At 37.4% G+C, this 16802-nt stretch overlaps 1 protein-coding gene across 1 annotated transcript in view; it reads left to right on the top strand.

Annotated features, from left to right (window-relative positions):
• wdr11 (WD repeat domain 11) overlaps positions 1–16802 on the top strand; it is a 114263-nt gene that overhangs the window by 61458 nt on the left and 36003 nt on the right. The window contains exons 11-14 of the mRNA XM_062058622.1: positions 5272–5356; positions 8675–8781; positions 9876–9951; positions 16184–16292. Coding sequence (XP_061914606.1) covers positions 5272–5356; positions 8675–8781; positions 9876–9951; positions 16184–16292 — 377 coding nt within the window. The remainder of the gene's footprint in view (positions 1–5271; positions 5357–8674; positions 8782–9875; positions 9952–16183; positions 16293–16802) is intronic.

Genomic DNA, 16802 nt, shown 5'->3' with positions numbered 1-16802 from the left:
AATTGCCTTTCAAATGTCTATTCTTGGTGTTGGATTTTATCAAATAAATTTCCCCCAAAAATGCGACTTATACTCGAGTGCGACATATATACTGTATGTTTTTTTCCTTCTTTATTATACATTTTCGGCCGGTGCGACGTATACTCCGGAGCGATTTATAATCCGAAAAATACGGTATTGTATAAATTCAGTCAATCCCACTTTAAATATTTTTTCATGATCACTTTTTTATTTGCCTCTAAACCTTTCAAAATACGCCCAAATTTGCACTGATGTAGGTAAATAAACAGTAGTTTAATGGGACTGTAGACCATTGTCTGAAACCTGGAAGTACCTCTCAGTCACATGATTACAACCCAGCAATAAGAAGAGGCAGAAATAGAAGATGTTTTGGTGTAGAATAATTCAGTCAAACTACTGTTACAGAAGATCAATATCAAAGTACAAAACCCAAAACCAGCGATGTTGGCACGTTGTGTAATTTGTGAATAAAAATAGAATACAATGATTTGCAAATCCTTTTCAACTTATATTTAATTGCAATGACGAGATATTTAAAGTTCGAACTGAGAAACGTATTATTATTTTTTTGCAAATAATCATTAACTTATGATTTAATGGCAGCAAAACTTTGCAAAAAAGTTGGCACAGGGGCATTTTTACCACTGTGTGACATGGCCTTTCCTTTAAACAACACTCAGTTAACGTTTGGGAACTGAGGAGACCAATTTTTGAAGCTTTTCATGTGGAATTATTTCCCATTCTTGCTTGATGTACAGCTTAAGTTGTTCAACAGTCCGGGGTCTCCGTTGTGGTATTTTAGGCTTCATATTGCACCACACATTTTCAATGGGAGACAGGTCTGGACTACAGGCAGGTCAGTCTAGTACTCGCACTCTTTTACTATGAAGCCACGCTGTTGTAACACGAGGCTTGGCATTGTCTTGCTGAAATAAGCAGGGGCGTCCATGATAACGTTGCTTGGATGGCAACATATGTTGCTCCAAAACCTGTATGTACTTTTCAGCATTAATGGTGCCTTCACAGATGTGTAAGTTACCTATGTCTTGGGCACTAATACACCCCCATACCATCACAGATGCTGGCTTTTGAACTTTGCGCCTATAACAATCCGGATGCTTCTTTTCCTCTTTGGTCCGGAGGACACGACGTCAACAGTTTCCAAAAACAATTTGAAATGTGGACTCGTCAGACCACAGAACACGTTTGCACTTTGCATCAGTCCATCTTAGATGAGCTCAGGCCCAGCGACGCCGGCAGCATTTCTGGGTGTTGTTGATAAATGGCTTTCGCTTTGCATAGAAGAGTTTTACTTGCACTTAGAGATGTAGCGACGAACTGTAGTTACTGACAGTGGTTTTCTGAAGTGTTCCTGAGCCCATTTGGTGATATCCTTTACACATTGATGTCACGTTTTGATGCAGTACCGCCTGAGGGATTGAAGGTCTATAATACCATCGCTTATGTGCAGTGAGTTCTCCAGATTCTCTGAACCTTTTGATGATATTACGGACCGTAGATGGTGAAATCCCTAAATTCCTTGCAATAGCTCTTTGAGAAATGTTGTTCTTTAACTGTTCGACAATTTGCTCATGCATTTGTTCACAAAGTGGTGACCCTCGCCCCATCCTTGTTTGTGAATGACTGAACATTTCATGAAAGCTGCTTTTATACCCAATCATGGCACCCACCTGTTCCCAAATAGCCTGTTCACCTGTGGGATGTTCCAAATAAGTGTTTGATGAGCATTCCTCAACTTTCTCAGTCTTTTTTGCCACTTGTGCCAGCTTTTTTGAAACATGTTGCAGGCATCAAATTCCAAATGAGCTAATATTTGCAAAAAAATAACAAAGTTTTCCAGTTTGAACGTTAAGTATCTTGTCTTTGCAGTCTATTCAATTAAATATAGGTTGAAAAGGATTTGCAAATCATTGTATTTTGTTTTTATTTACGATTTACACTACGTGCCAACTACACTGGTTTGGGGGTTTGTTATTTGTAATTATAAAGGAAAATACTTGCATCACCAGCATCACAAACAACATAATCTATAAGTCACTATTTTCCATGTATAATGATTTTTATATTACACAATCAGACAACAATCTCAAAATATTTGTGACAGAACATCAGTGAAACGACTGCATTAAAAAATATATTTCTGCTGAACTGTTTTGATTGTCTTTTTCACCGTCATCTTAAAATTGGCGAGTTTTTTTTGTTTTTTCTTAAACTTGCCCAACATTTTTCTCTGTGTTGTGGCTGCAACTCTCCAGCTTACTGGTGTGTGAGAGTGACAGGGGAAAAAGCTCTGACTACCCTGGTGATCAGTAATTTTCTGCCACTGTTGGTTTGCATTTTTAAAACTCCATGCCCTGAATATGGACTAAGACACCTACCGACTTTTTTCAGGGAAAAAGTACTGTCTTCGAATCCGTAGGGTATTTTGCTTTTATTGAATAATGTATGATTGCAGCAAAGCTTTCCTAGAGTGCACAAAAACTACAACTGCAATTGAACACGGGGTAAAATGTGCAGTACTGTATGTGACTTACCAAGGCTGCGTTTGCAGGGTTTCTTTTTTGTGATGAACATTGTTGTTTTCTTCATTTGATGCTCCTTAAATTTCTGTCAGAGTAAAGTCACAATGTGTTTAGAAAATTGAAAGAATGAGAGCTGTGTGTATAATTTGTATCTCTCTGCTGGCTCCATGTTTGTGTGCGATGATGTGCTGCAGAAGCACCTTCCAAACACATCAAACTCTCAGTTTAGTTATGAAGCTAAAAAATAGGCTACGCTCAATCTCCTGACTTGGCCCAGTTAAATTAATCTTACCTCAGAGATACGTTGCCTCCCAAGACCTGCAGAGAAGGGAATGAATAATGACACTTTCAACCTTGGCAATGCACAGCTGCTTCTAGCTGTCCCGGATTTGCGTACAATGACTAATATGGAATGGCTGGCAAAGTTCACTTTGCATTTTCTCATTTATACCACTGATCTACTGTACATAACTTAAATATGCGCTGTTCTCCATGTGTCATCTTTCGTTATGATATGTATTAAAAAACACTTTCAAACACTTCTTAAAAAAGATCCCCAACTAGTCTTTTTCTTGCTGACTCTCAAAAAGTAAAAAAGAAAGAAAATCACTACAGTACATGAAATAAAACTTAAAGCATAAATTGATTTGAAATAATACACATCTCATGAGCTAGTGAATAGTTATGACCTCATTTGCAAGGATTGTTTTTTCCCCCACCCATCTTTAATGTTTTGTGGGGAGTATATATTAAAAACTGTCATCTGTTATATTAAATAGCATGTGGGAATTACTGTATTAAAGGGGAACTGCACTTTTTTTGGAATTTTGCCTATCGTTCACAATCATTACGAAAGATAAGACAACAGAAGTGTTGTCTTGTCACCTCATCACAGAGCCAATGCAGATAGACAGACAACATTCACCCTAATATTCACACACTAGGGCCAATTTAGTGTTGCCAATCAACCTATCCCCAGGTGCATGTCAGCTGAGACAAACTTAAGTGTTCTTTTTGGCTGCAACCAGCATAGGTGCTCTTATCCAATGTTAACTATGTTGCAGTCTAGCTGTACTCACTTTAAGCCGGATCTGTGCATAATATGGCCCACGGGGCACATCTGCCCCTATGCCGGTCCGTGACCGCTGCATGTAAGGTTATTTATCGGTAATTGTGTGATTAATTCCAATAAACTTCCTTTACCTTGTTAGCTTACTAATAGATGTGTTACAACAGTCACATTAATTGCGGATGTTGATTCAAAATTTGAGAAGATGTTACGGTAGGTGGGCTGTACGCCCTCTGAATGTAGTAACACACAAGAAATAAAGTACGAAAAGATGTCCAATTTCAATGCACGTTGCTACAGTAAGCTATGTTGCCCCTCTCACTCTACAAACAGGTATGAATCAGTGCTTTGTTTTGCGCCCATCTTGGTCAATGCATTTCAGCCCATCCTCAGGTTATTCATTGTGCTATGGTTTGCAAGGATACATTACTTGCAGGTTACATTTCTGAACATGCACACTCTTTTTACTGGTGTTTTGAGTAATTTACAGGACATATAATAAAGAATGATTTTACTAATCGTTTCCATTGCTTAATCATCGCATTTCCACATACAAGTCAGAAAAAATATATGTTGTTTCTGCTTTTATAAAGAAATAAAACTGATATTAAGTGTAAATGATTTCAGACTTTTGGCACAGCCCTCCCCAATATGTTCTGGTTTTCATTTACCCTTAAGGAGGATTGTTTATCCACTTGTACACTAGCTTGTACTCGTACTGTGCATCTGGTCCGTTTTAGGTCCCATTACTTTAATTCCACACCTTTTAATTTCAGTTGGTCTTATTTTGTGCAACCTTTGCGTCAGTTTTGTGCATTTTTTTCCACTTGTGGAGTGCGACAGGGTGACATGTTGTGTCATAAAGCACTGTCTCACATACAGAATGTGTGTGATTGCACAGCCATTGTCCATGTGTTCTTGGATATAACACAAGTGCTTTCAAATGTCCATTCATCCTTTCAATTCGTCATTATAAGTAACATAATGTCAATCAAGTAGCCCTCCACATAACTCGATATGCTTAAGTACTTCTAAATGTGTTTCTGCCTACGTTGGAAAAAATACTTCCCATAAGCTATAAACATTTACTTATTTGCTCTCCCTATGTTGATGAATTTTACAATGCTCCCCATTTGAGTAATTATTTTAATTGCAGCACCTAGCAGCCTCCTTTCCCTAACCATTATTTTATCCTGTTTGCGTTCTATTAATCCTTAAAAGCTTTTGAATTCAAGAAGTAAACATGCAATTACAATGCACAAAGACTTTAATGGTTAAAGTTTGGACCTTAACCCTGACATTTACATTATGCCAATCTAAATGGCACTTTGTAGTGCACAGAGCTCCATCAAACCAAACAATACTAATTTCGGTCAGCATCAAATCCACGTGCCTATTTTTGGTTGTTTGCTTTCATGCATTTGTAGGATGGAAGCATGATTAACACTTTTGCTTCATGGCAAGAAGGTCACCGATTTGATTCTCGCTAAGACCGCTTTAAACACTTGACTGACAAACTGCATTGACAGGCATCATGTAGATGTTTGACACTGACACGCTGTCTTCATGCTGAACGATAGATGCTGCATTGTAGTATATTCTGTATTAATCTATTGCACTAACTTTGTCTTTTCTAAGGCACCAGTAATGGGTCTGTACTGGTCTACAACCTTACCAGTGGTCTACTGCACAAGGAGCTCAGTGTCCACTCTTGTGAAGTCAGGTAAGATGCTGTGAACGTTAACATTAATTTGACATTGGGTGAACATACATTGAGATTTAGTTTGATCATACTACTTTTCAGCTTTGCATCCATTTTTTTAATTGGCCAATCGAAACCCACCAGGCTCTAAGTAATTCATGTGAACCTCATGTGATGTTCCTGAAGCTCTTAAAGACATCCTCCTAGACATCCATCACAAATATCCTGATTTATGAAGATACAGTTTAACGGTCATTGCTGCCTGACTTACCTCCATCGGTGCCTTTGTGCAATTATCTTCCTCTGAACAGCTCTGTGGGCCGCCATCAACTGGGGACCATCAGTCATGGATGTTAACCCCAGTACATCACCTGGTGGCAGAGCGATGGCAGAAAGCTCACCCTGCCACTCCTTCTTCCTCCTTCGCCATAGAAAGGAGTTACCCTTATCTAAGACTAGACTACTTTCAGATCAGCTAAATTGAAGTCACCGCTATTTGTTTTTTCAGGATCTTTGCTATTTTTTCTGACAATGCCACTCATTTTGACTAGTTTATGACAATGTGTCATTGTCAAGCTCAGTGATGTTTCAAAAGTTACAAGAATGAGAGGGAATTTTGAGTTGGAAATGTTACAGGGGAAAACTGTGCACTCGGATTTTTTAGCACTTCAAATTGAGCCTTGTCATTGGTGAGCTTAATTGGACTTGAGGATAGACAGAGAGCAAGCAGGGAGCAGGGGAGAAACTTTCAGCAATGGAAAAGACCCAGCTCTTGGAGACAGAGGTCTAAGATTTTGGTTCAATTCAAACATAAATACTTCATAGAAACTAGGACAAAAAACACTTTTTAGAGCAATTCATAAAATATGAATGATTAATTTTGGAAGAATCATCTCTCTCATTCCGCCACTCTGATATTGGATTGCTTTCATTCAAACCCGAATGGTTCTTTTTAGATATCAAGAGAGGGGGATATTTTACTCACCATCATGCCCGTATGGGTGAGGTTTTTAAGAATTATTTGTTTTAGTTACTCTTACTATTATGACAGCTGATGTTTGGTTGTTGTATTGCTGCTTCAGCAAAATATAATGGTCAGTATCAGCATTTATCTTTAATGGGCTAAGTATTCTTAATAGGATTACTTAAGCGCTATTATTATTCAGTAATGAGTATTTGGTAACAATTCACTGTATTTAAAACCATGCCACATGCATTTTTTATTCAGAGAAATTATTTTTTTCTTAAATTGCATACTCAAGGAAAAACTCAACAGATGCACATACAGTGGATGCAAATAATTATTAAATCCCCTGCTGATTTTGTACATTTACCCTTTAACAAAGACATGAACAGTCCATAATTTTCTTGACATAATTTCAACAACACATCTAGAAAAAAATCATGAAGTTAAAGTTATACATTCATTCATTGATTGAGTAAAATCCTTCATCCCAAGATTTTGTGTGGTCAACAAAAGCACCTTGAGGATTCTGGCGGGAACTCTCGTTCAACCCTTTTTCGATTACGCATGCACCTCCTGGTACCCTAGCACCTCCAAAACCCTCAAATCTAAACACCAAACATCTCAGAACAAGCTAGTCAGGTTACTTCTAGACCTACACCCCAGATCCCACCTCACTCCTACCCACTTCTCTAAAGTGGGCTGGCTCAAGGTGGAGGACAGAGTTAAACAACTTGCACTGAGCCTAGTCTATAAAATCCACTACACCTCCCTGATACCGAAGTACATGTCAAACTACTTCCTTAACGTAAATGACCGCCATAACCACAACACCAGGGGGAGCTCCACTAACCACGTTGAATGAATGAATGAATGGGTTATACTTGTATAGCGCTTTTCTACCTTCAAGGTACTCAAAGCGCTTTGACAGTATTTCCACATTTAAACCCAGATTCCGAACTAACAAAGGTCTTAACTCATTCTCTTTCTATGCCACATCAATGTGGAATGCGCTCCCAACAGGTATAAAAGAAAGGGCATCTCTATCCTCCTTCAAAACCGCACTAAAAGTTCACCTCCAGACAGCTACAACCCTAAACTAACACCCTCCCCGGATTGCTAATAATCAAATGTAAACAATCAAATGCAGATACTTTTTCTTATGCCTTCTGATCTCTCTCTCTCTCTCGCTCTCTCTCTATATGTCCACTACTTGCTGTCCATATCCTACCCCCCACCCCCTCCACATCCCTGATTGTAAATAATGTAAATAATTCAATGTGATTATCTTGTGTGATGACTGTATTATGATGATAGTATATATCTGTATCATGAATCAATTTGAAAAACGTATTCGGGTGTTACCATTTAGTGGTCAATTGTACGGAATATGTACTTCACTGTGCAACCTACTAATAAAAGTCTCAATCAATCAATCAATCAAATTAACATGGCTTAATACTTAGTGGAGAAACCTTGTTGGCAAGTACAGTGGTCACCAGAATGTCAATCAGCAGGCTGTTGCTTGGCAGCACAATGTTTCAGCTCCCTCCACAGATTTTCTATGGCAGGGGTTTTCAATGTGTGGCACATCGTCCTATGCTCACCCGAGACTGTGTACTTGCTCACTGTCGGTAATTCAAATCAATTAATTTTTTTCAAAAAAGTAACTGAAGTCATCTGAGCGGGTCTCTTTTTCACCAAGCATTTTGTTGAAGGGGCATAACTCGTGTGTGTATCCAGGGCACATAACTGTCTGTTGGGCTCAAAATTAGTGCTGGTAGGTACTGGATGAAATACGTATTTCACAAACTCAGATGAGAATTAATTTACAACCTTTTAGTCAATGCTTTTTTTTCTTGTTTCTGCATTGATATTCTGCCTTTCTCCCCAAAAAAATGGCCGTTAACATATTGTCTGTTCATGTCTTTGTAACAGGGTAAACTTACAAAATCAGCAGGGGATCAAATAATTATTCCCACCACTGCAAGTACACCCACACAGATATGCACTCAATGTTTTTTAGCCATTTAATGTTCCACATTTATTTTGCATATGTCATTAAAGTTGCAATTTTGGAATGGGGTTTTCTCCCTCATGTGCAGTACTGCTGTCAGTTGGATGATATGGGAGGGACATGAGGGCTTTATACAGATTAGCCAAGCAACCGATGCCCCATCACAGCCAAGGAGGCCATACTGCTTAGCATCTCATTTAGATTTACTGGGGGAAATTGACTAATTAATCACATGGGTCTTTACCATCTCACGATGCAGTTTTTGCTCCCCGAGTCCTCTAAAAAAAATGTATATTGCTCTGTTGGCCTATTTGATTTACAGTGCAGTTTCAACACTGCATGTATGTTCATTCCACAGGGGTATCGAGTGGGCGAGTCTCACCAGTTTCCTATCTTTCGCCACATCGTCTCCCAACAACATGGGCCTGGTTCGAAACGAGCTGCAGCATGTTGATCTGCCAACAGGTGAGAGACACACACAAGAAAAAGTTTAGGCAGGTGTAAAATAGTTTGATGTTAAAGCCAATGTGAAACCCCTGATGTAATTGGTATAGCATATTTTAATACTTACACACGCTTGACCAGAGGTCCCCAACCTTTATTGCACCAGGGACCGGTTTAATGTAGGCATTATTTTCACAGACCGGCATTCCATGTGTCACATATAAATACAGCAAGAATAAGTGTATGAAAAATACAACACACCATAACGCTGAATTAGTGGTACCTCTGGGCTTGTTTCTTTAAGATGAGATGGTCTCCGGCATGTTAATGGTGCATATACTATATATACCATCAACATACCATCCCATGCAGATGAAAATAAGCCTTTGGCTACAATCTGGCACATGTACTATACATTGTATATGTTCATTATGCAGTATGGGCCATATCCCATGAAACAAAGATATTGCAAATATAACAAATGGTGACATCCAATCAGGAGTTTTATTATACGTCAATAAACAAGTTTATTGGGTTTAGGCTAGAGAAAATGCACTTGTTTATAAATTATTAAATGTTTCTGTGCGGCCTGATAGCAAATGCGTCATGGACCAGTATCAATCCCCGGTGGTTGAGGACCACTGCGTAAGACAATATGTGGCTGAACTTGGGCATGATCCCGCTTCCCTCTTTGGGCCCCCTCTGACTGGGAAAAAATAAATACTTGAAAAGGGCTGAAGATGTGGCGACCGCCCAACAGGGTGACCGGCTGTAATAAATGCCAAATGTGTACAATTATTGAATTGTTACATTAATAGATAATGTGAGAGTCCAGTCCATCAGATAGGGGATCTTCTTCCATGTAGACAAGTCCGCAGTGCAGAGACGTCACCAGCTGTGCATAGAAAAATGGTCCACCTCGAGTGAAAATAAGTTGTCAGTCGTTTTGTTCCCCAACTTTCAAAAAATGAGATAATACGTCTGGCGCTGGGACTAATGTGAAATAGGAAGAATCAGTTGTTTTTACAAGTGCAAAAAATAAGTTACCATATTCTGTTTATTCATCAAGCCTTTCTAACTTTACCTCTTCCTATATGTGTTTTTCTGATTTTTAGGCCGGTGCTTTGCATTCAGAGGAGAACGAGGAAATGATGAGCCACCCATTGAGATGATTAAAGTGTCTCATCTCAAGTGAGTTTCCCGTTTTCCACAAAATCTTACAAATACAAACTAATCTTCCATTTGCTATACTTACCTAGTGGTACCTATTGTTTCTAACTTCAACAAAGCTCCACAATTAATTCACAATTATGAGTTATTTGTCACCTGTGTTGTTTTAGCATCACCAAATATTGGATATAGAGAACATACAAATCCTTTATTTATTGAATCAAAGATACTGAAAGTCCACGACATAGTGAATTTGCAAACAGCTAAAATTATACACAAAGCAAACTATAACCTGCTACCCAAGAATATACAACAATTCTTCTCAAAAAAAGAGGAGAAATATAATCTTAAAGAGAAATGTAATTTAAAACATTTGTACGCACGTACAACACTTAAGACCTTCAGTATATCAGTATGTGGAATTAAATTATGGAATGGATTAAGCAAAGCAATCAAACAATGTACTAATATGATCCACTTCAAGAAACTCTTTAAACTTAAAGTGTTTACAAAGTACAAAGAAGAAGAACCATAAAAAAACATTCTGAATTTATTTAATTCATCAATTCTTACACTCTCAAAATAATCTTACTTATCTCATCATATGAAATGTAACTTACTTCACCAATTATTATTTATTTATTTATTTTATTGTGATTACTTATGGAGTATATTGTGAATGAATTGAGAACAGGAAGTGAACAAAAGTTTTAGCAACTGTTATGTAAAAGAAAAGGGGTAGGATTAAATAAGCTCTGCTTCTTCCTACTCCTTTTCAAACATGTTGAAAAGAGAAACTGGAAACTGTGATGTATCATGTTGTATGCATGCATGTTCGAAATAAACTCAAACTCAACTCAACTCAAATATGAAGCTCATGACACAGTTTTTACATTTGTTGCCCTTAATTTTCTGAGAGCATTTATTTTCTGTTTGTGCACTCAGCTGCAATATAAAAATATGTGATTGAATTGCAGCAATATAAAGCCCTTGCCTAGACTCATGGATTGTCTTCTTAATAAAGTTTGAAACCTAGGCTAATGTTTCTACTTTGCTGTATGATTATAATTGACAGTCACTTAATCATGAGGCTTATTGCCACTTGTTTTTTATTTGATGTATTCTTATTACAACTTTTAAGCAAACACATATTGCCAAATTTTTGTTGAAAGTCAGTATGTAGCAGCAGGTTAGAATTGAGCTTTGACTAATTCAACAGTCACATTACCCTGTAAGACCCGGACATAGAAATACATGAATAAAAAAATATTCAACCTGTCAGATGGTGTTGTAGGGGGCATTTGGGAATTAAAATGAAGTGTTGGCAAATTTTTCATATTTTGATAAGGTTTTATGGAACCGTTGTAACGATACAACGTTGGGTGAAAAGGGTAGCAAAATTTTCCATAAGCCATTTGTATTCATTTTCTGAACAACATGTTCCACATGTTTTCACTTCAGTCAAACAACTAAGGGTTCATTTGAATGCTTATTGCTCATCACCTTGACTCAGAACACTGTAAAATAATAATTATAATAACAACATTACTCATTTTTATGAACAGTCAATTTTATTTGAATCAATGAAATACACACATTTTCAGGAACTTCTAGGGTGGTCAATGCTGTATATACAAGTTGGCTTTGCGTATGATTTTGGTAATGTGTCATGTGTACAACACTGTTGGTGTGATCAAGTTCTGCATTGTTCTTCTGGCAACAGCATGCATGTGCTGACTATGTTCACTTGCAGTGAAAGTCCAGGAAACAGTTCTTGCTGTCCGAGAAGCAGAAATGCGCTTCACACTTGTGGCATTGTGTGTTGGTGTACCCAGTAGGGCAATGCCTGCAGCGGCCTATCGTTGTCTTCTTAGGTAAATGCCCAATCTGATAGTGGCGTACATCCAGTGGCAGGTGTCCACATGATTTCTTGTATGGAGTGCTGGTTGGAGCCGAGGATGGTCTCTTGCCAGTGACCGGGCTGCTTGTGACTGGGCTGCCATTGCCTGAAGGTTGTGGTTCGCCTCCACTCTGTGGTCGAAGGCTCCTCTCCCTTTCTTCTTCAAGCTCTTGTCATCTTCAAGGTTGCAATTGGGGATGCGGACTTGCTTTGCTGTACCCACATAATGGATGCCAAGCCCAAGGAGCTTCTCGATCAGTGGGACTGATGTGAAGTAGTTGTCTGCATAGATCTTGTAGTTTTGGCCCGCCGGCAGAGTTGAAGCAAGCTTCATCACAACATCACCTGACAAGCCAAGTTCAGATTTGGTTCGGACTCCATTGTTGCTCCCTTGGTAGACATCAAAGTCACACATCATGCCAGAGATTCCAGTTCTCACCCAACTGATACCCCATTAGTACCCTATTAGTACCCAAGTACCCTATTCACAAACCAAACAATACTGTCTGGCTGACCTTATTATCATCCTAAAAGGAATTAATTCACCTGTACACAAAGGAACCTGTTCTGGTGGTGAATTACCAATCTATATTTCCAACACCATCCTTGAACAAAAGAACCTGTTTTATAAAGTTGCAGAAGCCTTCTAATAAAAACTGTTCTTAACTTTTAGTTTGCAAAAGTAATGTACAAATGTGCACAAAGAGAAGGAAAACATGAACCTACCCATCTACATGCTTATCATAAATACCATTATCATCCTAGAACAACAAGCTTTTAGTAAGTTGCAGCAGCACTTAGCGATGTTTGCATAGTTTAGTTTAGCCTTCTGCCTAACTAAATGTTTTTTTGTTACTTTTATTTTGCAATATTAAAGTGCAAATGTGCACAGACAGAAGGAATAAGTGTGTGTAAATTAAAATATATTGTAGATTCCTGACAAAACATCTATTTAGACTACACAGTATCCTGGTAGGTAAACTAGTCACAAGGGAATATTTGCTACCACATTGAGCCATGGTTGTACATATACAACCAATATAAAACATCATCTAAATCATATTTTTTTGGAGGTATTTCACAATAATAACATAGATACATGTTCTAGACATTATAAAGATCTCAGTAAAAAATATTAGATGCATTCTACTTACATTGAATTGATCAATTTGGTCCAGTAAAGAAAAGGGTTGTCACTCTGCGAAGATTTTCAAGTTGTGTGAGATTCTATAGCCTGTGGGCGGTCCTTAAATACAAATTTTGAATGTAAAGTCATCGTTAGACTGAACAATAGACCTCAATGACTATGTTTATGTAACCCTTTTTTAAATAAAATAAAAATGTTGTAAATATATCACTGTGGCTCCTAGAGGGTTAATAAGATAATCATAAATCGTCACTTCCTGTCAATGGGAGAAGACGCAAAGAAACAGGCTCTGCTTTTGCTTCCGGGGTTTTTGATAAATTTGAACATTTGAGACCACTGATTTGTGATCACAGCCACAGGAGACTTACATGGCATCTTCGAACTGATTGTGGTCTGGTGAGAGGCATTGTTTTGCTGAAATAAGGCGAGCTGGAAGAGCACCCCCACCCCCCGCAATTAAAAGTGGAAACTACGGCGAGAGTTTGAAGCCGTTTTAAAGTGCTTCCGACGACACAGAGTGACATAAGTTGATAGGCTGAAACTTCAAGTTGATATTTGAACAGTGTAAGGTACGAAATTGTTGAAATAAACAAGATAAAAGTGCTGCAAGTTGCTAAAGAAGCCACTGCCGTTAGCAAGCTGATACAAGAGGCACTGACGTCAGCTAGCTGCTGCGATGTCAAAATCTAAAAGAAAAACGTAAATCACGAAACCTGCAGTGTCATCTGAATCAAATTATTCTCTGGACACAGGACACAAGGAGAAGAAAGATTAGATGTTGGACACGATGACAAGCAAGACTTAATGCTAAAAAAAAATAATCGATGACATAGAAAATGCAAGATTAGAACACAAAGCAGACCTGTAAAGAGTAATAAGAGAACGTAAAAATCTGAGAAAAGCAACAGCAGAATACAAAGAAGATCTGAGAAGTCTGCAGGAAAATATAGAAAGTCTGCAAACTCAGAATAATAACACAAGAAGGGACTTTCAGGAAATGCGTCAAGAAGTGAAGATTCTCTAAGAAGAAAATATTGCAGTGTCATAGATGAAATGGATCAGGATAAACAAATGAATGATATCATCGTGACAGGGTATCGAATTAAACCAAGATCCCACGCCAAAGCTGTGAATAATGGAGGAGAACCCGATTAAATGGATGTAGACTCAGCAGAACAGCAAGTGGTCAACTTTCTGTAATCAAAGGAAATTGAAATCGACATTAATAACCATCGAAACATGCATCCCACTGAATGGGAGAAACAACAGCACCACGTCGGTCATTCTCTTGAAACTCGTTAACAGAAAATCTAAAATGGCCCTGCTGAAACAGGGAACAAAGCTGAAAGGTACAATTGTGTACATGAATGAGCATCTCACAAAATGTAATAATGCAATCCCCAAGATAGCACGCAACTTGAGAAAGCAGGGAACAATTCAGGAAACTTAGAGCGCCAACTGTAAAAAGTACATCAATCTAAATGGATGTCCAGAAGCAAGAATACTAGCTAGGCCAACACACATCTACAACACTAAATATATCCTGTTGCGTACCACAGGAATCAATACTGGGACCAACATTGTTCAAATTGTTCTGTATATAAATGACGTTGATAAAGTTACAAAAGAGTTATGATACAACAGCGTTTTGTTCAGGAGAGAACACACAGAAGCTAATACAAATAATAACATCAGAAATGAATAAATCAAAAAGATGCTTTGACAAAAACAGATTATCCTTAAACCTCAGTAAAAATAAAATAATGTTATTTTGTAACAGGAGAAGAGAAAGTCCAACACAAATACAAATAGACAGAATATAAATTGAAAGAGTAAATTATATCAATTGTTTAGGTGTAATGATTGACGACAAAATGACCTGGAAAACTCATGTAAAAAATATACAACATAAGGTGGCAACTAATACATCAATAATGAATAAAGGTAAATATGTCTTGGACCAAAAATGACTTCATATTCTTTACTGCTTGCTAGTGTTACCAAATCTGAGTTATTGTGCTGAGATATGGGGAAATAACCTCAAAAGTACGCTTCAGTCACTAACTGTTACATTAAATATTAGAATAATAAATAATGTTGTATTGGGAGAACATTCAAACCTTTTATTTTTTAATCGAAAATCTTTCAATTCTACAATATAGTGAATTTGCAAACAGCCCAAATTTTGTACAGAGCAAACTATAACCTATACCCAAGAACATATAACAATTCTTCTCAACAAAAGAGGAAAAATATACCCTTAGTGAAAAATTTAATTTAAAGTACTTATATGCATGCACAACATTAAAAACCTTTAGTATATCTGTATGTGGAATAAGATTAGGGAATGGATTAAGTAAATAAATCAAACGGTGTTCTAATATGATCCAATGTAAGAAACTGTTCAAACTCAAAGTGTTTACAAAGTACAAAGAAGAAGAACCATGATACACATTCTGAACTTATTGTATTTATCTTAAAATGTTAACTACAATTTACATCACTAATTAGTATTTATTTATTTATTTTTTAAACTTATTATTTATGGAGTATATTGTGAATAAATTGAAAACAGAAAGTGAACAAAAGTATTAGCAATTGCTATGTAATGGAAAAGGGGTAGGACTAAATAAGCTATGCTTCTTCCTAATCCTCTTTGAACATGTTAAAAAGAGAAAGTGGAAGTTGTGATGTATCATGTTATAATAGTATGCATGTTCGAAATAAACTCAAACTCAAACAGGGCAATAATGGCTAGGCAGTTAATCTACTGTAATTTGCATGGTTTTGCTTAGTTGATTAAAGACACATCATGTACAAAAAAACATTGAAACAATAGTGTTAAAATGTAAAAAAAAGATACAAATGAATGAACTTTGACCATTAATACCGTTCCAAAGATTAACTAAAACCATGGTCCCAACAATGAACAGTATTCAAAATAAAAAGCTCACAAGGATTGACAGTCATCCAAATGTAATTTGTTACATTACATACTGTAACTGCAGCAAAGTGATGACAAGTTGGGCACAAAAGGTTACTGTGGCATTTGCACAAGACTGCGTTCATGCAAATGTACTTTTACAATCCGATTCCTACACAACAAAATGAAGCGGAACATTACTTGTAGGATACAGGACTAACTACTTTAACAAAATAAAGAAAATTCCTGTGTGTTTAATGTTGTATCCCAAACTCATCCTCAGGCAGTACCTGGTCGTGGTGTTCAGGGAGAAGCCCCTGGAGCTGTGGGACATCAGGACGGGGACGCTTCTACGAGAGATGGCTAAGAACTTCCCTACTGTTACAGCTCTGGTATGAGGAAATAAACTGCCAATGAAATACTTAATGGACAGCAATATTGGGAACACGTGTCTTACCTTCTGCAACTAAAATGAATATTTGATGTTATTTATTTTAATGCATGGATTATAGTATGTGATCTTAAAGTGCTTAGCAAAAACATGTTGACACTGCCTCTTATTTCTGTCTTTTTGTCTTCTATACCGTCCATCCTTAGCTCATGAGGGCCATTTGCATGATTTTCTTTAAAAAAAAGCACAGTGTCATCTTTAGTCTGAGTGGTAATAAAAGCAAAGTTATGTAGGCCAAAATTCTACAGTGGGGTTGTAAAATCCTTGACACAGCAAATAAAACCACCAGTAGCTTTAATAATAAATTTAGTACCATATTGCTGCCTCATTTCCATATTGATTACAAGCCTGAGATCCAAGACCAATCCTACGGTGCTCCAAAAGTTACTCCTGAAAGGTTAAGGTATACATGTGTGTGCTTTACTTCCTTTGTAATTGAGCAGCAACTGTA

The sequence above is a fragment of the Entelurus aequoreus genome, linkage group LG09 (genome assembly GCF_033978785.1).
Source record: "Entelurus aequoreus isolate RoL-2023_Sb linkage group LG09, RoL_Eaeq_v1.1, whole genome shotgun sequence".
Taxonomy (NCBI): domain Eukaryota; kingdom Metazoa; phylum Chordata; class Actinopteri; order Syngnathiformes; family Syngnathidae; genus Entelurus; species Entelurus aequoreus.
This window is presented reverse-complemented; position numbering and strand designations above follow the sequence as displayed.